This window comes from Carcharhinus amblyrhynchos, chromosome 6 (assembly GCF_965287045.1).
Source record: "Carcharhinus amblyrhynchos chromosome 6, sCarAmb.v2.hapA, whole genome shotgun sequence".
In the NCBI taxonomy this organism is placed as follows: Eukaryota; Metazoa; Chordata; class Chondrichthyes; order Carcharhiniformes; family Carcharhinidae; genus Carcharhinus; species Carcharhinus amblyrhynchos.
In genome coordinates this window covers 87,276,414-87,301,378 of record NC_137329.1, presented here as the reverse complement: position 1 = coordinate 87,301,378, position 24,965 = coordinate 87,276,414, and the positions used below count along the sequence as shown (strand labels likewise).

The window sequence follows — 24,965 nt, the reverse complement described above, 5'->3', positions numbered from 1 at the left end:
TGCTTTTCCACTTATCTTTGTGTCATCAGCAAATGTCGTCACCCTACACTCAGCCCCCTCCTCCAGATCATCTATATAAATGGTAAATAGCTGAGGCCCCAGCACCGATCCCTGCGGCACTCCACTAGTTACCATCTACAAGGGTGTGCCAATTTGGAACACTGGTTTGTGGTGGCGTATAGTTTTGGATGGTGTGAGGAGCCACGTGCAAAACCTAGTGGGAACAATAACCAACCAGCCCAGTCATAGTATAACACTTACTAAAGACTATTTATTACATTAAAGAAAAGAAACATACAAGGACAGAAGTACAATGGTCTAAGACAGTTATGTGTAAGGACTACTAAACAGACCCCCCCAGTTTAAGTAGAAATTACCCTTTTGACCCAAAGCACATTTGAGATCTGAACTCTTTAACTTCCTCCTTCTCAAACAACATCCAGTTGAATAAATTTATAAGTAAATCTCAGCATATAGTCACACACTGTATACGATTGAGTGATTATTCTGAGAAACATCTCTTCTCAGTTCAGCAAAGATATGGTTTTAACTGTCTCCACAAAAGTTTCTGCACTCTTGCTTCTGGTCTGCTAGCAAGAACGAGCTTACAGGTTGCTAGATGGAATCTGTCCCTCAGGCTGCCAGATGGAAACTGCCTGTCAGGATGCGAGGTGGAATCTGCCTCCCAATTCCACAAAAAGATTGCCAATTATACTGTTAATCCTTTTGGTTCTTTCAGTATATTTACTATCTCCCCTCTCAGTTTCTCAAAGTTCCAAAAGATTAACATATGTATGTCTTTCCTGGATTATGCAATTGTCTACCCAAAATGTTTCCTATTAGCAAAATGATGTATTCTTATGGTCTGTCTACACTGCTTAACTCATTAATGAGATTTTAATCCTGTGAAATAACTTTGGAAATATTTTTAACCCTTGCTGGCACTTCCATGATAGCGGTGTCCATCTGCTGTCAGCACTGTTGGATCATCCATCCATATAAATGATGCAACTGAAGTCACTGCCCACAATGACCGGCCTGGAAGGTGATAGCAGCAATGAAGGCTGCTGAAGGATAGCCAGCCATTCGCTAGAGTGGGCCCTACACATTAATTTACCCAGGTGGAACATTCTTGTATGTCCATCTGCAATGACAAGGCACCTGTCCATCATCTCCTTAACTTCAGAGATGGCAAAATTGATGTTGATAATGGAGGATTCAGTGATGGTTACACCATTGAATGTCAAAGGACAGTCATTAGAGTGTCTCTTATTGGTGATGTCATTGCCTGACATATATATGGTGCGAATGGTAGTTGCCATTTGTCAACCTAAGCCTGGATATTGTCTAGATCTTGTTGCATTTGAACATGGACTGATTCAGTATCTGAGGGGTCATGAATGGTGCTGAACGTTCTGCAATCATTGGCAAACATCCCCACTTCTGACCTTATGACAGAGGGAAGATCATTGATGAAGCAGCTGAAGATTGTTGGGCCTAGGACAGTACCTTGAGGGATTCTTGCAGAGATGTCCTGGAGCTGAGATGACTGACCCTCCAGAACCATAACCATCTTCCTATGTGCCAGGTATGACTCCAACAAGCGGAGAGTGTGCTCCCTGATACCCATTGATTCCAGTTTCGCTAGGGCTTCTTGATGCCACACTTGGTCAATTGCAGCCTTGATGCCAAGGGCTGTCACTCCAATCTCCCCTCTGAAATTCAGCTCTTTTGTCCATGTTTGAACCAAGGTTGAAACAAAGTCAGGAGCTGTATGACTTTGGCAAAACCCAAACTGGGCGTCACTGAGCAGGTTATTGCTAAGCAGATGCTGCTTGACTGCACTGTTGATGACCCCTTCCATCACTTTACTGATGATTGGGAGTAGACTGATTGGGCGGTAATTGGCTGGGTTGGATTTGTCCTGCTTTTTGTGTACAATACAGTAACAAGTCTGACAACACCAGGTTTAAGTCCAACTGATTTATTTGATAGTAAACTGTTTACTATCAAATAAATCGGTTGGACTTAAACCTGGTGTTGTCAGACTTTTTACTGTGTTTACCCCAGTCCAACGCCAGCATATCCACATCATGACTTTTGTGTACAAGACATACCTGGGCAATTTTCCACATTGGTGGGTAGATGCCAGTGTTGTAACTACTGGAAAAGCTTGGCTAGGGGAGTGGCAAGTTTTAGAGCACAAGTCTTCAGTACTATTGCCAGAATGTTATCAGGGCCCATTGCCTTTGTAGTATTCAGTGCCTCCAAACGTTTCTTGATATCACCTGGAGTGAATCAAATTGGCTGGAGACTGGCATCCAAGATGCTGGGGACCACTGGAGGAGGCTGAGATGGATCATCCACTCGGCACTTCTGACTGAAGATTGTTGCAAATACTTCAGCCTTATCTTTTGTACTGATGTGTTGGGCTCCACCATCATTGAGGATGGGGATATTTGTGGAGCCGCTTCCTCCAGTAAGTTGTTTAATTGTCTACCACCATTCATGGATGTGAAAGGACTGTAGAGCTTAAACCTGATCTGTTGGTTGTGGGATCACTTAGGTCTGTCTATCATTTGCTGTTTTTGATGTTTGGCATGCAAGTAGTCCTGTTTGGTAGCTTCATCAGGTTAACATCTCATTTTTAGGTATGCCTGGTGCTGCTCCTGGCATGCCCTCCTGCACTTTCCATTGAACCAGAGTTGATCCTCTGTCTTGATGGTAATGATTGAGTGGGAGATATGCCAGGCCATGAGATTGCAGATTGTGCTGGAGTACAGTTCCGCTGCTGTTGATGGTCCACAGTACCTCATGGATGCCCAGTCTTGAATTGCTAGATCGATTCGAAGTCTGTACCATTTAGCGCAGTGGAGGTTATTCTCAATGTGAAGGTGGGACTTTGTCCCCACAAGGTCTGTGGGGTGGTCACTTTTACCGATACTATCATGAACAGATGCATCTGCAGCCAGCAGATTGGTAAGGATAAAGTCAATTATGTTATTTCCTTTTGTTGGTTCCTTCACCACCTGTCGTAGACCCAATCTCGCAGTTATATCCTTTAGGACCCGACCAGCTCAATCAGGACTGCTGCTGTCGAGCCACTCTTGATGGTGGACATTGAAATCCCCCATCCAGAGTACGTTTTGTGCCCTTGCCACCTCAGTGCTTCCTCCAAGTGTTGTTCAACATGGAGAAATACTGATTCATCAGCTGAAGGAGGACCTTATATGATAACCAGTAAGAGGTTTCCTTGCTCATGTTTAACTTGAAGCCTTGAGACCTCATGGGGTCCAGAGCTGATGTTAAGGACTCCGAGGGCAACTCCTTCCTGACTGTATACCGTTGTGCCACCACCTCTGCTGGGTCTGTCCTGCTGGTGGGACAGGATCTATCCCGGGATGGTAATGGGCATGTCTGGGATGTTATCTGCAAGCTATGATTCCGTGAGAATCACTGTGTCAAGCTATTGCTTGACTAGTTTGTGAGACAGCTCTCCCAATTTTGGCACTAGCCTCCAGATGTTAGTAAGGAGGACTTTGTAGTGTCAACAGGGCTGTTTGTTTTGCTGTTGTCTTTTCCGGTACCTAGTTTGATGCCAGGTGGTCCATCCGGTTTCATTTCTTTGTTGAGACTGTAGCAATTGTTACAGCTGAGTGATTTGCTAGGCCATTTCAAAGGGCATTGAGAGTCAACCACATTGTTGTGGCTCTGGAGTCACATCTGGCCAAAAGAGGTAAGGATATCAAATTTCCTTCCCTAAGGGACATTAGTGAACTAGATGGATTTTAACGACAATCGACACTGGTTTCTTTGTCATTATTAGACTCTCAATTCCAGATTTTTAAAATTGAATTCAAATTCCGCCATCTGCCATGGCAGGATTCAAACCCAGGTCTCCAGAACATTATCTGGGTTTCTGAATTAATAGGCCAGTGATAATACCACTAGGCCATCGCCTCCCCTGACTCAGACTGGACAGTTCCATGCAGCACAGTGATAAGTGGGGCCCAATATCAAAGTGTAAAAGAATCAGAGCAAATGAGGGCACATCCCCCTTTTTATAGAACTAGCTGCCATAAAGCAGGTAAGTTTATAGGTCCTGTTGAAAATGACAGACCGCAGAGAAAGTAAATGGATAGGTTTTGAGGGTGAGGATATTGGACGTTGGAAGGTGGGACACTCGGACATCGGGGTGAGTTAGACATTGGGGGAAAGAGGGGAGAGCTTCATGTCAGAGGGAGCTGGTGAGTTGAAGAGATTCGGAGGGGGAGGATAGAGTCCAGTGTGGAGGTGTTGGACGTTGGGCGGCATGGGGGATTGGACATTGGGGTGGGGGTCGGATGTCAGGTGTTTCAGGGCTGATGGCATTTGGTGTATATTTGAAATTACTTGAGGCATTCATTATTTGTTCAGTTACCTAAGAAGCCTAAAGCAATGGAGTGTAATAATTTTAGAATGATAAACCTTATGAGCCATCTCATTGAAGCGCTTTTGAAAACCATTATAGACGGAAATAATTAATTTGAAGCAAAAATTGGTAAAATGTAGTCTCCATTTAGCTCTGGAATAGGAACAAGAGAGGGAATATTTAACATAAAAACAATCTTTGATAGCTGCTTAAAAATAAACAAGAATGTTTACATTTATTTTGTGGGCTGTGAAAAAGCATTTAATCATATTTATCCCCAAAATGTTAATAATCGTGTTGCTGAAATGTGATATTGAATAAAGATTTGAATTTGCCCAGAGAATCAGGTTAGATACTCGAGTGAAGGTAGGAGTGCAGCAAAATTATTCAATCTGTGCGCAGAATAAACATTTAAACAGTGGGATCTTCATCATGGATAAAAATTGGAGGCAAGAACATAAACTTGGAGTCCCCTGATGAGACTGCGCTACTTGCAAAATCAAAAGAGACTTTACAACATATTGTAGATCAAATATGTAGCTCATTGTTCTCTGGAGCATTGAACCTGGTGGCTGTGGCTGTGGTGAGTGCCTGATTTAAATTGAAAACCGCTTTTTTTCTGTACTTCCGGTTCTCGGGGTTTGTTAGAGAGTAGTTTACTTCCATACTGGAACTTAGGCGAGGGGATAGTCGGTAAGGGGGAGCGGGGGGTATAAATCGGATACTCACCCAGGGATCCACCTCATTGTTCTCCGGAGCATTGAACCTGGTGGCTGTGGCTGTGGTGAGTGCCTGATTTAAATTGAAAACCGCTGTTTTTCTGTACTTCCGGTTCTCGGGGTTTGTTAGAGAGTAGTTTACTTCCGTACCGGAAGTTAGGCGAGGGGATTGTCGGTAAGGGGGAGCGGGGGATATAAAAAAGGGGTAGCAGCACACAGCGGGCAGCGTCGGGAGCGGGCAGTGGAGTGAGTGGGAGCTGAGTGAGAAGGGCTTTGGCTCGCTGTGCTTAGGCGAGAGTAGGCTTGGAGAAGGGGCGTTGCACATTTCTACCTTTTGGCCCTTACAGGAGGTTGGGACATGGCAGGGAATACAGGGAGGAATATAAGCTGTGTCAGGTGCCGCATGTGGGAGTTCTTGGTGGCGTCACGTGTCCCCAAGGTCCACATCTGTACTAAATGTTTAGAACTGCAGCGCTTGAGGGCCCGGCTCAGGCAACTCGAGGGGCATCTGGAAGATGCGTTTCTAGTCAGGGAAAACGAGGAGTTAATGGCTAGGAACCATGAGCAGGAAGAGGTCCCAAGGGCTGAAGAGCAGGAAGGGTGGACGACTGTTAGGAGGAGAAAGAGGAAGAAGAAGAGTAGTCAGGGTCCCCCGGCCTCCCCAGAGGCCCCCCAAGGTTCGTCGACAGCGGCACAGAAAGATAGGCGGGGGGGGGGTGGTGGGGACTGACTTAGAGGGACAGAAGGGGGCTGGCAAGGTGATAGTGGTAGGGGATGGGAGGGTCCGAGGTATTGATAGGAGGTTCTGTGGACAGAGGCATGACTCCAGGATGGTGGTCTGCCTCCCTGGAGCGGGGGTAAAGGATGTAACAGAAAGGGAAGAGGGAATTTTGAAAGGGGAGGGGGCACAGGCTGAGGTCATAGTACACATAGGGGAGGGGGACATAGGAAGGAGGAGTAGGGTAGAGGTCCGTAGGCAATTTAGGAACTTGGGGTCCAAACTAAAGAGCAGGACCTCCACGGTGGCACTCTCTGGGTTGCTGCCCAGTACCAGCAGGGCAAAGAATGATGAGATCATGCAGCTGAATGCATGGTTGAGGGATTGGTGTAGGGTAGAGGGCTTTACTTTTGTAGATCACTGGGAGGTGTTTAGGAGAGAAGGGCAACTGTACAGGAGGGGTGGGGAGAATTTGAATGGGAGGGGAACTAGTGTCTTAGCGGGGAGGTTAGCTGGGGTGTTTAGGAATGGTTTAAACTAATAGGGAGGGGGGGATGTGGCTGGGAGAGAGTCGGTTGAAAGGAAAATTATCAGGGAGAAGGAGGTTCCGAGGGACACTCGTGGGTTGAACTGTGTCTGTTTCAATGCTAGGAGTGTGACAGGGAAAACAGATGAGCTTAGGGCCTTGATGTTTGTGAGGAAGTTAGATGTGGTGGCTGTAACGGAGACGTGGTTACGGGAAGGGCAGGACTGGCAGCTGAATGTTCCTGGGTACAAGTGTTTTAGGTGTGACAGAGGAGGGTTGAAGAGAGGTGGAGGGGTGGCACTGTTAGTAAAGGAGAACATCACAGTAGTGCAGAGGGAGGACAATATGGAAGAGATAGGGATTGAGTCACTGTGGGTGGAGTTGAGGAATAAAAAGGGAGAGATTACGTTGCTAGGGGTGTACTATAGGCCACCCAACAGCCCGAGGTCAGTGGAGGAAGGCATTTGCAGGGGCATTTTGGATAGGTGCGGGAAGAATAGGGTGGTTGTAGTGGGTGACTTTAATCTATCTGGAGTGAATTGGAGGGGGCCTAGAGCAGGGGGTACGGAGGGAGAGGAGTTTGTAAAATGTGTTTTGGAAGGGTCTCTAGAGCAGTATGTAACTAGCCCGACTAGGGGAGGGGCTATACTGGATTTAGTGTTGGGTAATGAGCCAGGGCAGGTGGTTGAGGTAGAGGTAGGCGAACATGTGGCTAACAGTGACCACAAGTCCTACTTTAGGATAAAAATGGAAAGGGATGAGTGCCGGCCGAACGGGAGTGTGCTGAACTGGGGAAAGGCGAACTATAGCAGGATTAGGAGGGAGCTGCAGGACACTGATTGGGAGGGACTGTTAGCTGGAAAGTCCATGGTTGGCAAGTGGGAGGCTTTTAAGGGCAAAATGAAATGGTTGCAGGTGAGGTATGTTCCGGTTAAGCGGAAGGATGGGAAAGGTAGGATTAGAGAGCCATGGATTACAGGGGGTATTGAAGACTTGGTCAGGAAGAAGAGGGAGGCGTATGTTAGGTTGAAACAACTGGGTACGGAGAGTGCGCTGGAGGAATATAGAGAGAGTAGGAGGGAGCTAAAAAGGGGAATTAGAAGGGCGAAGAGAGGGCATGAAATGGCTTTGGCTGGTAGGATTAAGGAAAATTCAAAGGCATTTTATTCCTATATTAGGAGCAAGAGAGTAGTTAGAGGGAAAATTGGTCCTCTTAGGGACAAAAGTGGGGAGTTATGTATTGAGTCGGAGGGAATGGGGGAGCTCCTGAATGAATACTTTGCTTCAGTATTCACGAAGGAGAGGGGTTCGGAATCGTGCGGTCTCTTGGAGGGAGCTGAGGATCAGTTGCAGGAAATATCTATTACGAGGGAGGAAGTGCTAGGGCTTTTAGGTAGCGTAAGGACGGATAAAGCTCCGGGGCCTGATGGTATTTATCCCAGGCTGCTTAGGGAGGTGAAAGATGAAATTGCTGGGCCTCTGGCGCAAATCTTTGTCTCTTCTTTGGACACAGGTGAGGTCCCAGAAGACTGGAGGGTAGCAAATGTGGTACCGCTGTTTAAAAAAGGTAGTAGGGATAACCCTGGAAATTATAGACCGGTGAGTTTGACATCGGTGGTAGGGAAATTAATGGAAAAAATACTTAGGGGTAGGATGTATGAGCATTTGGAGCGTTGCGATCTGATTAGGGATACGCAACATGGCTTTGTTAGAGGGAGGTCTTGCCTTACGAATCTGGTGGAATTCTTTGAGGAGGTGACAAAAACAGTTGACGATGGGAGAGCCGTTGATGTCATCTATATGGATTTCAGTAAGGCGTTTGACAAAGTCCCTCATGGTAGGCTGGTAGAAAAGGTTAAGGCGCATGGGATACGAGGTCAGGTAGCTAGGTGGATTGAGAACTGGCTGGGCAATAGGAGACAGAGGGTAGTTGTGGAGGGGACCTTGTCGGGCTGGAGGCCAGTGACCAGTGGTGTGCCGCAGGGCTCAGTACTGGGACCTCTCCTCTTTGTAGTATACATAAATGACTTGGAAGAGAGCGTAGGTGGTGTGATCAGCAAGTTTGCAGATGACACCAAGATGGCAGGGTTGGCGGGTACTGAAGTGGAATGTCAGGTGATACAACAGGATATAGATAGGTTGGTGCATTGGGCAGATAGGTGGCAGATGGAATTTAATCCTGACAAATGCGAGGTGATGCATTTTGGAAGGAGTAATGCAGAGAGGAGCTACGTGATAAAAGGTAGACCGATTAGGAATATAGAAATACAGAGGGACCTGGGAGTGCAGGTTCACAAATCCATGAAGGTTGCGACACAAGTGGAGAAGGTTGTTAGGAAGGCTTATGGAATGCTAGCCTTTATAGGAAGGGGTATAGAGTATAAAAGCTGCCATCTAATGCTTCAGTTGTATAGAACGTTGGTTAGACCGCATTTGGAGTACTGCGTCCAGTTCTGGTCACCTTACTACCGGAAGGACGTGGAGGCTCTGGAGAGGGTTCAGAGGAGGTTTACCAGGATGTTGCCTGGCATGGAGGGGCTGGGTTACGAGGAAAGGTTGGAGAAACTGGGACTTTTCTCCTTGGAAAGACGGAGGTTGAGGGGGGACATGATAGAGGTATATAAGATACTGAAGGGAATAGATAGAGTCAATAGTGAGAGACTGCTCCCTAGACTGGGTACAAATACGAGAGGTCATGATTTAAGGGTGAACATAGAACATAGAACATTACAGCGCAGAACAGGCCCTTCGGCCCACGATGTTGCGCCGACCAGCTTTTAAAAAAAAACACTAACCCACTAATCTAAACCAATCCCATTTCGTCCATAAACCTATCCACAGATCTCTTAAACGCCCCCAAACTAGGTGCATTTACAACTGCAGCTGGCAGGGCATTCCAGTCCCTCACCACCCTCTGGGTAAAGAACCTACCCCTGACATCAGTCCTATAACTACCCCCCCTTAATTTAAAGCCATGCCCCCTCATGCTAGCTTTCTCCATCCTAGGAAAAAGGCTATCACTATCCACCCTGTCTAAACCTCTAATCATCTTATATGTTTCAATAAGGTCCCCTCTTAGCCGCCTTCTTTCCAGCGAAAACAACCCCAAATCCCTCAGTCTCTCCTCATAGGATCTCCCCTCCATACCAGGCAACATCCTGGTAAACCTCCTCTGCACCCTCTCCAAAGCCTCTACATCCTTCCTGTAATGTGGGGACCAGAACTGCACACAATACTCCAAGTGCGGCCGCACCAGAGTTGTGTACAGTTGCATCATGACGCTGCGACTCCTAAATTCAATCCCCCTACCAATAAACGCCAAGACACCGTATGCCTTCTTAACAACCTTATCTACTTGATTCCCAACTTTCAGGGATCTATGTACACATACACCTAGATCCCTCTGCTCCTCCACACTATTCAAAGTCCTCCCGTTAGCCCTATACTCAACACATCTGTTATTCCTACCGAAATGAATTACCTCACACTTCTCCACATTAAACTCCATCCGCCACCTCGCGGCCCAGCTCTGCAACCTTTCTAAGTCACCCTGCAAACTATGACACCCTTCCTCACAATCTACCACACCTCCGACTTTGGTGTCATCAGCAAACTTACTAATCCACCCAACTATACCCTCATCCAGATCATTAATAAAAATTACAAACAGCAGTGGCCCCAAAACAGATCCCTGAGGCACACCACTCGTAACCGAACTCCATGACGAATATTTACCATCAACCACCACCCTCTGTCTCCTATCTGCTAGCCAATTCCTGATCCAATTACCTAGATCACCCCCAATCCCATATATCTGCATTTTCTGCAGAAGCCTACCATGGTGAACCTTATCAAACGCCTTACTAAAATCCATATACACCACGTCAACTGCCTTACCCCTATCCACCTCTTTGGTCACTTTCTCAAAGAACTCGATAAGGTTAGTAAGGCACGACCTACCCGCTACAAAACCATGCTGACTGTCTCTAATCAATTCATTACTCTCCAAATAACTATAAATCCTGTCTCTAATAATCCTTTCCAAAACCTTACCCACCACAGAAGTAAGACTCCCCGGTCTATAATTCCCAGGGAAGTCTCTGCTCCCCTTCTTAAACAATGGGACAACATTTGCTGTCCTCCAATCTTCCAGTACTATACCAGAGACCAACGACGACCTGAAGATCAGAGCCAGAGGCTCCGCAATCACCTCTCTTGCCTCCCAGAGAATCCTAGGGTAAATCCCATCCAGACCAGGGGACTTATCTATTTTCAAACCCTCTAAAATATCCAGCACATCCCCCGTATCAACTGCAGTACTATCTATTTTACACCCCTGCACCCCAGTGTCCTCCTCAGCTACATTCATGTCCCCTTGCGTGAACACCGAAGAGAAATATTGGTTCAACGCCTCTCCAATCTCCTCCGGTTCCACACACAACTTCCCTCTACTGTCTGTAACTGGCCCTAATCTTGCCCTAACCAACCTTCTGTTCTTGACATACCTGTAAAACGCCTTAGGGTTCTCCTTAATCCTATCAGCCAAAGTCATCTCATGTCCTCTTTTAGCCCTTCTTGACTCCCCCTTCAACTCCCTCCTAGCCAATCTAAAACTTTCTAATGCACTACCTGGGGGGGAGAGGTATAATTTGGATGTGAGAGGAAGGTTCTTTACGCAGAGAGTTGTGGGGGTATGGAACACGCTACCGAGTAGGGTGGTGGAGGCAGGAACGTTGGACTCGTTTAAGGTTCAGTTAGACAGACACATGAGTGAAACGAGGATGGAGGGTTATAGTAGGGGCTATTAAATAAGGTCAGAACCTCGGGAGACACCGAAAATGCAGACTTGTAAGTTAACGTTTTTGTCTTTTTATTCCGCAGGTGGAAGTCCACCTTGTTGTCAAATGAGGGGCATGCACACAGTGGGTCATGCGTGGGCTGCTCTTGGAGGTTCCGGGAGTGGCCTAGTACTTCGTGTCGGTGTGTGTGCTTGATCCTGGACCGGTAGACGGGCGCCGCAACAGCTCGGTGACTAGCACTGCTGGCTGTGCAGATACATGGATTTGGGCCTGTGTCTGTGGGAGTTTGTGCATTCTCCCTGTGGTTGCGTGGGTTTCCTCCGGGTGCTCCGGTTTCCTCCCACACCCCAAAGATGTGCTCTTAGGCTGATTGGTTTACCAAATTGACACTATTCTCCCCTGAATCTGGCTAAGTTAGGGGTTCCATTCGTAGACACGCAGGGTAGAATAGGTGTAGGGTGATGCGGTGGCGCGGGCTCGTTGGGCCGAAGGGCCTGTTTCCCGTGCTGGGTTGTTCTTTGTTCTTTGTTCTCTTTGTTAAATAAAATCTATCAGTTTAGAATATGGCTTGAGTAGGCACACCAAAAAGACAAAAATAATGGTAGTCAGAAGGCATGTATTAGAAAAAATTAGAGTGAAGATTGAAATAGCTGGTGTCACACTGGAATAAGTAAATAAGTTTTTCATTTCATTTAAGAAGGTAGATGCAATGTTGAAGTCAGGAAGATAGAGACAGCCAGAAATAATTGCTTGAAGGTGAAAGATGTGTAAACAACAAGAAAGCTCAAACTTGAAACAAGGGAAAAAATTCATAAGGTACAATATTCTATCTACTTTCCTGTATGCCTCAACAACCTGGGCAATAAAGGGTGCATGGAAGAAAACAGAGGCCTTTGAAATGTGGATGGTAAGACTTAAGATGCTTAAAATTCCATATACAGACCATAAGACAAATGAACAAGGACTTGAAGTCACAAGAGCAGAAAGAACTCTTAAAAATTGATATCCAGAGAAAAAAAAGTAATATTTTGACCATTTGATCAGAGCTGAAAACCTACAGAGAATTCCTTGTCAGGGAGGGTTGAATGAGATGTAGTCAGATGACAAACATCACAGAGAGGTTACAAACAGACTGCAGTGGTTGTGTGAGGATGGTGTGAGACAGACAAGCTTAACATTCTATGGCGGCAGATCTCCGTACAAGTAGGACAGCAGGACCAGAGGCAGTGTAAGTGGGAATAGCTTAATCATTACCAACAGCTACTGTCTTAAAAATGGGAGTGTTGGTTATAACTTGAAATAGTTGCACCGAGTATTGATTCTGGATGGCTGTAAAATATCTAATCATAAGATGAGGTTCAGATACTGTCAAATCTGCTGAGTATTTCCAGCATTTTCTGTTTTTATTTCATATTTTCAGCCTTCACATTATTTTGCTTTTGACAGAGAAATCAACGTGGAAGTGGCACAGAAAAATTAAAATGGTAGGCAATTGGAAGCTCAAGAGTTTGCTGTTGAAACATGATTTAAAAAGCGACCACCTAATCTGCACTTGGTTTCCTTGTTGTAGAGGAGACCACATAATTGAGCAATGCATTAGCAAATTCAGTATCCTGAATGGAAAGAAGTACAAGTGAATTTTCAGTTGCACCCGGTTGGTTTGCTTATTGATATTGCATTTATCTATGCACTTGAATTCCCTCTAACATTTGAGATGTCAGATGGACATTAGTATTTTGTATCAAATGCATTCACTATCTAGATATGGCTCTGATGCATTGACTGTTACAGTTCTGTTCTGTTTTAAAGTGTCCAAATCATCTTTTCATTTCTGGTTGTGTCAGAGGAAAAAACCATTAAGTCCATATATGGTTGCCTTCTCCCTTGAGCAATTTCATCCCAGATACCAATCCTACTTTTCCTCCAAAACTTGAAAGAACTCAAAAAAAATGCCTTTGTATCTCAATATTCACAGCTTAGGTGAAAATTTTGGGTGCAGGAATGGGTGGGGTGCATCAGAACTGGGTTTTAGTAATTCAAATAAGATCTTACTAAAATCCAGGGGAATCTTTTGATCAAACCTACAGTTTTATAATGTACAATGTTTTGCAACATAGCCCAGGATATTATTTGTCTTGGCCTCAGCCTTGTGAAAATACAACAACAATGACTTGTCTTTACACAGTGTTTTTAAAATAATAAAACATCCCAAGGAGCTTCAGAAGTGCTTTATAAAGCAAGATTTGAAAGCAAGCCACTTAAGGTGATATTAGGGCACCTCAAAAACTTGGTCAAAGTGATAAGCTTAAGGATTGCATTAAATGAGAGATAGAGAACCAGAGGGATATAAGGGAGGAAATACAGAGCTAAGGTCACCAATGATGGAGCAGTCAAAATCAGAGATGCCGAAAAGGCCAAAATCAGATTATAGACTGGAGGAGATTATAGACTTAGAGAGGGGTGAGGTCATTCAGGAATTTGAAAAGGAGGTTGAGAATTTTTAAATGGAGGCAATGCTTAAAACTTCAGTTGCGACTTAAGTGATTTTTGATTGTTCTTCCAATCTGTTACCCTCTTCCAAGATTCCATCTCTACTATTTAATTTGTCATCAGTAAACATGAGTATTTTCTGCCAATGCTCTCCTATAATTCATTGAAAAGAAAGGCACCCATCTCCGAACCTGGGCAAATGATCAGATGTTTTTGAGATGGTGCACTTTTAAAAACAGCTTTTTTTTAAAGTCATTGAACAAATTTGTTGCACTTCTTCCCATTTCACCCACACACATCACAACTTAACACTCAAGTGATGCCTCATGTGGCACCTTTCTTTAACTCCAAGTATGAAAATACATCTTGCTATGAAGAGAGGTTACATTCTGATAGTGTTTTCAAACATGACTCTCTTGACGTGCTCATAAGATTATGGGTGCTAACTCACCACTGTGCATTTACATGCAACGAGCAAAGGAGTCGTTAAGTTAATGGATAAGAGTTCTTTTGTAGTCCTTGCATGAATACTGGTTGCAATCTCTCCAAGCAGTAGCTCACAGCATCTAAATAGAAGCAGGAAAATTCTCTTCAGTGAAGCAGCAGAAATTGTGAACTTTCTATGTGTATTAAATCACAGCTTACATTAAGGAACTGTAACTGAATGTGCCCATGACTGGGGAAATAATTGTTTTTCTTCTGATAGATTTATCTATTTTTTGTTGCTATGTTACAGAGCAGTTTAGATCATTAACAGAAATGGCAGCCAAGTTTTTTTGGCCTCTAAGTGCACATCCCCCTCCCCCCACTCTTTAAGCATGAGCAATTCGTTTCCATGGCATTTCATTGTGCAAAGTTAGAAAGTTGACTATATTGTTCCACAGATGGCTTCTAACTTGAATCAATTAAATTGAAACAATCATTTCTGCTTCTTTCAGTTTCTTGATATATATCATCTACCCAAATATTTATATTAAAGATGGTATTTCGTGGAGAAAATCTTGGGATCTCCATTGGCCTTTCATACATGGCTGTTAAATGGCAAGCTCATCCTTTCCTACCAAAGATCTATTGTAAAAAGAATATGATTTGTTTATTTTTGGATAAGAGCATTAAATGAAACTTAGATCTATATCCCGCCAGCCCCTGGCTCTTGTGTATTTATTGAGTTCTGCAGAGTGGAAACAAACAGGATCATGGCCTGGCTTGCAGTAACCGTGGAAACATTAGTAGCTTTTCATGAGGCTCATTATACAATGAGGTGCTCAAGTGTCAGAAGGATTAGGGATTTTCTTCAGCAATGTGCTTTATTTTCTCTCTGTCAGTGGGCAGATGAACAAGGGAGTAATGTGAACGTTAGGTTGAACTTCCTTTAATCTGTTGTAGCACTTATGTTTTGTTGTGCTCAAAGTGATCACGAAGTTTGAATTTAATACAGTGCATTAACAAGTAGCCTCATGTTTTATGCATGGCCTACTTTTTGACACACAGGTGCTTGAAGGAAAAAACTGATTAAGACAGTCAATGTTTTGGATGTCAAAATAAAAGTTTCCTTTTGAACAAGTCTTAAAAGAGTTGGCAGCAAGTAACCAGACTTCAGTTTCTGCACATTTGTGCAATGAATTGCCATTCAGCTTGTGTGATTTCACATGTTTTTTCAGTGAATGTGTGGTCAATGAGGGAGAAAAATACACGTGAAATGTTTATCTGCTGTTACTGTAAATTTATGGATGCTACTTAATTGATGCTGCTTGTATTTGGTATTTTCAGTGTGGCTAATATTTGTAAAGAAATTGGTAAGGTAGTATTCATGCTCAATATAAAGAGGTACAAGCATTCTTGTTTAAGAAACACTAGTTATTTACTCGGTGGAGATCTTGTGGCACAGTGAGTAGCATCTCTGCCTCTGAGCCAGAAACTCTGGGCTCAAGTCCCACTCTAGGATTTGATGGCTGTAGGGTTTCCTTCGTAACATGACCAAGCAGGTTGATAATCAACATAGCCTTCCAATACTCCTTTGGTAGTTGTGTTTGATGTGGATTGGCACCCCTCAAGCTATGGCATTTGGCAACAAACTAGCAACCTGTTCCAGGTAAAATTAACTGTGGAAATAGATGTGCTTCATCTCCTTAGGCCTGGGAAGAGAATCAAAAATGAAGTTATTTACTCATAGTATACTCCCTATCTGAGTTCAGGTGGAAATATGATAACGGGGCCCAGCTCTCCACCCAGAATTTCTCAGACAAGAATCAGTCATTTTACATCTGTAACATTCCATCTTTTTTTTGTTTCAAACTCAGCTCTTCCTCCTGTTGTTATTTATATCAGTTACAAGTTAGTTTCAACAATTGTCAGGTGTAAGCATCCCTCAACAACTACATATTTCTCACAAAAGAAAAGTGGAAAAGTTTGTGCTTTGAAACAATTTGTTCTGAGATATTAGATATGTTTACATTCTGTACCTGTACATTAACCTTCTTTGAGGACTGACAAGGCAGGTAGACACACTGCTTTTATTGCAGTTAACTACTTCACAACTTAAGTTATCCAACTAAAATTAAAAAAATTGTTATTGAACCTTAATTAGCTGTAAATTGCTATAATGTTCCAATGGTCAAAAGATGAATTGGAAAGCTCCAGGTTTTCTGTTTTATAGTAGAAGAAAAATGATGCAGCAGCACTCTGCAAAAGTCAGCAGAAAATGCTGGTTCAACTTTTTAAGCCAATATACTTGTGTGATTCTTCAGAAAGTTTAATAAAGGTGGCTAGATCAAGGTTAAAAACCTTTTGAGGAAGAATCAGACCATCATTGGGGGTGAGTGTTGCCCAATCCCATTTAAGCTGGTGCAGCCTTCTCCCAGCATCGAGTAAACAGTCTCAGGATTTCTAAAGCTTACTAAATGATTCAATCACTAGAAAATTTTATGCTCTATCGGCTTTCCGCCGCTGTTTGGTCTGAGATCAAACAATGCATCCTGTTTAAAAATTCTTTCATGAGATGTGGGTGTCACTGGCAAAGCCAGCATTTGTAGCCAACTCTAATTTCCCTTGAACTGAGTGTTTTGTTAGGCCATTTCTCTTTCATTACTATGGCTCTGGAAGTCACACATAGAGCAGGTAAGGATGATAAATTTCCTTCCCAAAGGACATTGGTGAATCTGATTGGTTTTTATGACAATCGATAATAGTGTCGTGGTCATCTGAGATTACCTTTCAATTTTATTAATTGAGTTTCGGTTCTACCAGCTGCCACTGTGGGATCTGTATCCACATCTCCAAAGTATTAGTTTGGCCTTCTGGATTACTAGTCCAGTGATATTACTGCAATGAGATTGTCCCCGCCCCACCGCATAAATTAAAATTAATCCAGAACTCTTGAAAGATGTATTTTCCATACCTCACTAATAAATGACTGTCGATGGTGACCCTTGGATCTTTATAATAGGCCATTGAAGTCTGTTGAATCAATTTCAGCCTTGCTATAAGCATGACTAAAATAAATGTAGTTGTCATCAAATAGGGAATCGAAGAATAAGGAGAGAGAATCAAAATTCATTGTATTTCGGAACGTCAAAGTACTCCTGATATCTTTGTTACATGCAAATTGAAAAATTGTAAATTTTTTAAAATTGCATTATGTTGGAATACCATTGGAAAACTTTGAATCTAGTCTATTAGGGAGTGCATGACTATCATAGCTTCGCCACTATTAATCAAAATTACTTTGACAGAGCAACTGTGGAGGTAATGCTATATTAACTAAATATTCTGTGCAATCTATCAAGATGTTGATGTAAATCACATTCCTTAATTCCATGCACCATAGTTGTGAGCCAGTGGGCAGTTTTTACTATCCGAATCCTCACAGAGCAGAATATGAAGAATCAAGAAGTGATATCCCAGTTGGTACATCAGGGTGTAGCAGACAGTGCCATGCTAAACAACATGGGATTACAAGTCGAAGAGCGAGATGGGAAACTTTATGTGAAGACACAGAGCAAGAGCTCAACTTCATCGTGAGAAAGATTCAGAAAACATTGCCATAATATGGATTTGCCAATCTGTTTTACCAGTCATTTATCACACCAAGAAAAAAAAGACTGACACAACCAAAGAGGAGCAACGATGGAAAATGGATCTATGTTTAAAGCACAAAGCATTATTTTATCCTTCAGATTGTCATCAGTCTGGAGTGCTATTGAGAGTTTCACGACACTGTGATACACAGGGTGAAGACTAACAAGAATATTAACTGGACATTGAAATCTGACTATAGAATAAATCATTGTAAATTATACATCACAGTGTCAAATGTTGACATATTAAACATGGACTTGGTAGAGAAGCATAAAACCAACATTAACACCTGAACAATATCTTACAGATTTCAAATAGGAATTAAAGTGCTGAATTTTGGAAAACTGAATGATGGAAATTATTTAATATGCATTATATTTGCATGGAAATGTTAGCATTTGTTAAATCCACCCAAAATGTGTAGGCAGTAAAGATTATGCTGATGATTCAAAAGAATTAAAGGCTACACCCAGTTATACAGACTCTTCTTTTTATAATTAGTTATTGTGTTTATTTATGAGCAGATGTCAGTTGTGTACTTATTATTTAACACAAAAACAGCTACTCAGAAATAATTAAAAAGAATGTCGTTCAGCTTTTTCTTTTCCTCTTTGTTTACATTTGTGTTGATAACTGTTGTGCTTCGTGAAGTGCATGCAACGGCCTAATGAAATATATTCTTATTGAATCCCATGTTTTAAACATGAAAAGCAGAGGAAGAATTCTTCTAACAGCTGCATCTGCCAGTCAGACTAAAGGGGGCCTTGCTAATTGGAGACTCTACTGGAAGGGACACTGATGGTCTGCGCTGAGGGAAGTCTTTCAGTAGAGCAAGTATCTGATTTTTTTTCCCGCCAGGTCTTTGATTAAGATTATGGATATGAGTGTTGAGTGTCATTGCCTATAGTTACACTATAAATGGGCATCCTTGATGAAGAAATTGGGAACCAGAGAACTTGAAGGTGCCAATATGATGGGTGTAAACTATACAAATATCCACTGGCAGGTGAAACTAGGGGGCATAGCTTCAAAATAAGGGGGAGCAGATTTAGGACTGAGTTGAGGAGGAACTTCTTTTCCCAAAGGGTTATAGTTTGATGGGAAAGGTCAAAACATATAACAAAATTCTGTTAATTATTTGCCCCTTAGCACCCCCCCCCATTCCTCATTTTCACCACGCCACTCCTTTTCTGTCATTCTCTCTATCCTCTCCGACTGTCCTTCTGCCATTTTCTTCCCCCTTGCACCATTCTTTCCTCCGTCTCCCTATATTTCCTTCCCTTGCCCCATTCTTCCCTCCTTCATTGTCTCCATTCTTCCCTCCTGACTTGCCTTCCATTCTTCTCTGCTCCCTTGCCTTGCCTTCCATTCTTCTCTGCTCCCTTGCCTTGCCTTCCATTCTTCTCTGCTCCCTTGCCTTGCCTTCCATTCTTCTCTCCTCCCTTGCCTTGCCTTCCATTCTTCTCTGCTCCCTTGCCTTGCCTTCCATTCTTCCCTTCCTTGTCCTATTCTTCTGTCCCTCACCCCTATTCTGGCCTCCTTTTTCCCATTCTTCCTCAAAATATTTAAGCCCACACTCAAACTGGTGTTTATTATTTTGACTCCCATGTGTAACAATGCATGCACACGATGAATATATCAAAAAATAATTATAGATAGAGGATTGAGTATTGGCTAAATAACAGAAAGCAAAGAGTGGGGCAAATGGGTGTTTTTCTGATTGGCAACCACTGACTCGTGATGTGCCTCAGGGATCAGTGTTGGGACCACAAATGTTTACAATTTAGATAGATGATTTGGAGTTGAAGATCAAGTGTAGTGTGTCAGATGAGTGGTAGAGCAAAGTGTGCAGAGGACATTGAAAGCCTGCAAAGGGATATAAATAGTCTAAGTGCATGGGAAAGGGTCTGGCAGATGGAGTACAATGTTAGTAAATATGAGGTCATCCATTTTGGTAGGAATAACATCAAAATGCAGTATTATTTAAATGATGAAAAAATGCAGCATGCTGCTGTGCAAAGGGACCTGGTTGTCTTTGTGCATGAACCAGAAAAGGTTGCTTTGTAGTTGCAGTAGGTAATTAAGAAGGCAAATGGAATTTTATCCTTCATTACGAGAGGGATAGGGTTTAAAAACAGCAAGGTTATGTTGCAGCTGTATAAAGTGCTGGTGAGACCACATCCGGAGTACTGTGTACAGTTTTGGTCTCCTTATTTGAGAAAGGATATACTGGCACTGGAGTGGGTGCAGAAGAGATTCACTAGATTGATTCCAGAATGGAGAGAGTTGGCTTATGAGAAGAGACTGAGTAGACTGGGACTATTCTCATTGAATCATAGAATCCCTACAGTGCAGAAGGAGGCCATTTGGACCATCAAGTCTGTACCTACAAAAATCCCATCCAGGCCCTATCTCCAAAACATTATATATTTACCCTGCTAATCCCTCTAATGTACACATTCTGGGACATTAAGGGGCAATTTAGCAAGGACAGTCAACCAACCTGCACTTTGGAACGTGGGAGGAAACCCATGCAGACACTGGGAGAAAGTTCAAACTCCACCCAGACAGTGATCCAAGCCTGGAATCAAACCCAGGTCCTTGGAGCTATGAGGCAGCATTGCTAACTATGCCACCATGCTGCTGAATTCTTCTGAATTGGAATTCAGAAGAATGAAGGGAGATCTTACAGAAACATAAGATAGAAGCAAGGAGGTTGTTCCCACTGGCAGGTGAAACTTGAACTAGGGGGCATGGCTTCAAAATAAGGGGGAGCAGATTTAGGACTGGGTTGAGGAGGAACTCTTTCACACAAAGCATTATGAATCTGTGGAGTTCTCTGCCCAGTGAGCCTACCTCATTGAATGTTTTTAAGACAAGGATAGATACTTTTTTGAATGGTAAAGGAATTAAGGGTTATGGTGAGCAGGCGGGGTAAGTGGAGCAGAGTCCATCAAAAGATCAGTCATGATATTGAATGGCGGAGCCTGCTCCTAGTTCTTATGCTCTAATGCTCTTATATTTGTTGAGTCTCACTTTGGCAGAAGATTGTTTTATTTTGGTAACTAGCACATTGCACACATTACAACACAGAGAATTAAGACATGATACTGAAGTAAAAGACTCATTTTCACAGAACTTGGGTCGTGTTGAGGTTTGTAGCATAAGTGAGAATTGTGACGGGTTATATGATGGATGAAGAGAATAGGTTCAGAAAATGCAACTCATTTCTGGTCATGAAGGCCAAAACAATGGTTCCCTCCCTGTCTGACTCCCTGCTTCCCTCCCTGCCCTCACCTGTCAGTTGTGAATGAAATTAATGTTTCACTGATCAGTTTGGGAAATCCAGTGGAGCCTGCACAAAACTGACTTACTAGCATCACTTTGGCGGCAGGGAAAAGCGATAATGACAAAAAGGCTGATCCCACAAAAAGTTTTGTGAAACATGAGAGGGTATATTTTCTGAGTGTTCCCTGCTGCCCCTTGGATTCACTGCACTATGGTCAGTTCATTGAGAGGGCTTGTGTAGCACTGATCCTAACCAGTGGAACACAGAAACTGCATGAAGCCCCAAAGTAAATCATGGAGTCAGATTTAAATATGTTAATGGGGCAGCTAGCTCTTCTGGGAAAGAGCAATGGCCACTGAAATTGAGGCTTGCTCAAAAATTTCATTGTGCAGACCTCAGGCAAAGACTAACTTTCAATCTTTGATTTTATTAATTGAGTTTCAATTCTACCAGCTGCCATTGTGGGATCTGAATCCACATCCTCAGAGCATTAGCCTGGACCAGTACTAGTATTAGACAAGGTGTATGACCACTACAAGATTGTCCCTCATAGCATAAGTTAAAACTAATCCAACATTCTTGAAAGATGCATTTTCCATACCCCACTAATAAGCGACTGTCGTCGGTGATTCATGGATCTATATAATAGTCCATTGAAGTCTGTTGAATCAATTTCAGCCTTGCTACAAGCATGACTAGAAGAAATATATTGTCCTCAAATAGGAAATCAAAGAATAAGGAGGAAAACATAACTGAGGACCAAACTAGCAGACTGTGATAGAAGTGGAACAAGTTTGGGAGAAAGGCAAACAGTAAACAAATAATGAGATTGGAATATCAGAGAGAGAGAGAGAGAGAGAAAGATCATGGAACAAAAAGCAGTCTCCACACGGAAGCAAATCTAGCAGGAGAAAGATAAATGAGCAAACCCAGAAAGGAGCATGCATTTGAGGGATGGAAATATATTAGGAGACTGGCCATAAAAGATGCAACAATCAGTGTAAAAGATGGACTGATCACATAAGGAAGTAGAGATTTGGGGGTGCTGACCAAGAAACTGAAAGCTCATGACATCAAAATTAAAGAGAACCAAGGATCAGAGGATGAAGTGATCCACTATGAGTAATGCCAGAGAAAATTCACTTGCACATTTATATGAAAATATGTGTGTTTACACACATCTGTATGCATTTATTTATATTGTTAAGAAAACAATGGCAGTTTTAAGAGATTTGTATTGATAAACATTAGAAATGAGGTTTTATTTTAAGTGGGTTTAATTTAATGTGTCTGTGGAAGGAAGGGTAAACCATATAGTTACATTCATGCTGGGAAAAGGTGTTTGAATGTGCGGGTGTTGGTTCAATTCTAACTGTGTTTCCATTGTGCTTAGAGAGAGCTGCACTGTAAAGAGTAAAGAAACTGGCAATGCTTTACAACGGGGAGCCTTGTAAGATCAAAAATCTTTTAAGTTTTAGCTTTAGCTGCATATATTGCAGTTGAAGGAAGTCACCAGGGAGGGAACATCTCTCAACCTCGCCAGGAGAAAGACTGGACAGGATGGGAGTGAACTACAAAGCAGCAGGCTTTCCAAACAACCAGTTACTGTCCAGCTAACCAGGGAACCAGAGACAGAAAGAATATCTTAAGATAAGTGATGTTAAGGAAACAGAGACCAAGGTTCAGCAAAATTCAAGGAAGAGTCAACAGAGTGTTTGAGATAGAGACAATTGCAGTGACCAGATTTAAAGTGGGAAAGCAAACTTCAGAGTTAAATTAAAAGTTGATGTCATTTTAATAGAGTCTAGGAATCAAGAGTTAAAACAATTGTGAACAGTTTGTACAACAGTCAAGACAAAGAAATCCTAAAGGGATACTGGATCACTGTTAAAAATGGAGTGGAAGCTTTGTGCAAAAGAGTCTGTTGGAAAACCCAGACTGGATTTGAGAATGTAAACTGCTAATGAAAAGCCTTATTGTGAAAGAAGATTTTAACGTGTGTTTTTGGGACTGGAGTTTGAAAACTCTCACATGACAACCATCTGGGGTGGGATTCTGAGAAGCTCACAGATGCTAACTTGGATTCCGAGCGGACTGTGTGTATTCGACTACGGCCAGTTTGAATGTTTTAAAGGACTTTGTGTTACTGAGATCATTGAGCCTAAAATGTACTTTGTAATCTGTGTGTATTTCTTAAACTAAGGGGAGAGGGTGGGGGAGTAAAAAGTATTGTGGCATAATCCAACTTTTCATATTTGATAATTTTCTTTTCTTGTTGCTAAAACTAATTAGTGATCCTGTGATGATTCTTACATTTTTTCTAAAAAAAAGTCAAAGTTAGTATTTTGAGCCAGAGTTCCATTCTGGGACCTTCCTATCCAGTTATAACATTAACTCGCATCATAACAATACCTTGTTAAAAACCCTGTGTTTTTTGTTGAAAACTATTATGTCAGCATCTTCCATATGTTAAAATGTCAACATTGAGGTTTCATATCATGAATAGTACTTTGAAGTGGAATTCCAATTGATTTATAACAATGCCAGTCGTGAATCTTGGGGCACTCTATTTTCACTAAACATTGAAAAAACACACTTGCTGAAAACTTATTTTTCCTTTAGGTAATTGAAGCTTGCCAATTTCCAAACAAGTTTATTGAAGTAAGAAACTTTCCACAAAAATGTGATTATATTGACAGCAAGTTGTCTTTAACATGGAAAATTGGCTCAATAACGGTGTTTTTTTACTTGCAGGCTTCAAATTGCTGGTCTTGGACCCAAAATGATCACCCAGAGCTGTCACTCTTAGTAGCTGAATGTAGATTGTGCAGTCAGTGTCTGAACATGTACAGAATAACCAATTGCTCAAGATATCCTAGTTCAAGTTAAGTCAGCTGTTCTGATAGAACATGTTTCTTTAGCTTTTCACAGATTCAGTTTGTTGTTTTTCCAAAGCTATTTGAAAAAAGCCAAAGGATAATTCTGAATAACTTTACTGTATGTGTATATTTTTAAACAAAGGATGTGTGCATGTCTTTAAAAGACAGACTACTGATTATCTCGGGTAGGAGATCTTTAGAGGGTTTACTGCATTAACACAAATTGCCTTCCATAGACAGTAACCATGGTTTGGCATTAATGTTGGTTTGCTTTAAGCATGAGAATGCATTCCTGTAGGTATCTCCGTTGCTGTAAAGTATGCACTCGCTACAGTGGTGGGGAACACAGGTGGGGAGTAATTCTGTCAAGCTTCAGTCACTGCCTATCTGAAGCAATACATGTAGTGTTCAATTTCTGCAACTGTAGTAAAATCTAAAGGAGGCTTCATTCAATGTATCAATCTTTTCTAAGTAAATACAAATTTTCACACTCAGTGCAATATTCAAAATTAACACGAAGCTAGGACTTTAGAGTAGCAGGACTTAATAAATGAAGTACTAAGAAGTGGAATAAACTTTGCAGGATCGATGACATTTTGAAAGTATAGTCTGTACTTAATCTAGAAAAGCTTCATTTGAATTGTGTTCATTTGTGTTAAAATTATGCGGAAACAGCAACCGTGCTCTTTAATCTGCTTTGTTTGAGTTACTGGACAATTCATATATTTTGAGAAAAATTGACTTTAAATTAACAGGAGCGGATTATATTCACTTTCCAAATCTATCTTTTTAAATCGCAGCTTTTAGGGTTGAAATGTTTTAGTTAAAAAGAAAAGTTAATTGCCCTCAGCTGCAACTACTGTCTATCTTTTGAACCCCTGGGGGAGTATCCATCTTTGCTGCCACATGTATGATAAATTGTCTGAAAACCTATACAGTTTCGATTTCCCTTCATCTTTCTTACCTCGTGATCTGCTGCATATTTTAAGAATTGACTGTCTACTGCCATTTTAATTTACTGAAAATATTGGGCATTTTTTGTCTTCTGTACTGGAAG

The 24,965-nt window shown here is 42.2% G+C and overlaps 1 protein-coding gene across 3 annotated transcripts in view; it reads left to right on the top strand.

The window, feature by feature from the left end:
* The window catches only part of atxn10 (ataxin 10), a 229,861-nt gene that overhangs the window by 198,187 nt on the left and 6,709 nt on the right, over positions 1-24,965 (top strand). For all 3 annotated transcript variants that reach the window (XM_080190882.1, XM_080190884.1, XM_080190883.1), the window contains 2 exons: positions 17,490-18,570; positions 23,784-23,913. In XM_080190882.1, the coding sequence (XP_080047008.1) occupies positions 17,490-17,683 (194 nt within the window). In that variant the 3' untranslated portion in view covers positions 17,684-18,570; positions 23,784-23,913. The remainder of the gene's footprint in view (positions 1-17,489; positions 18,571-23,783; positions 23,914-24,965) is intronic.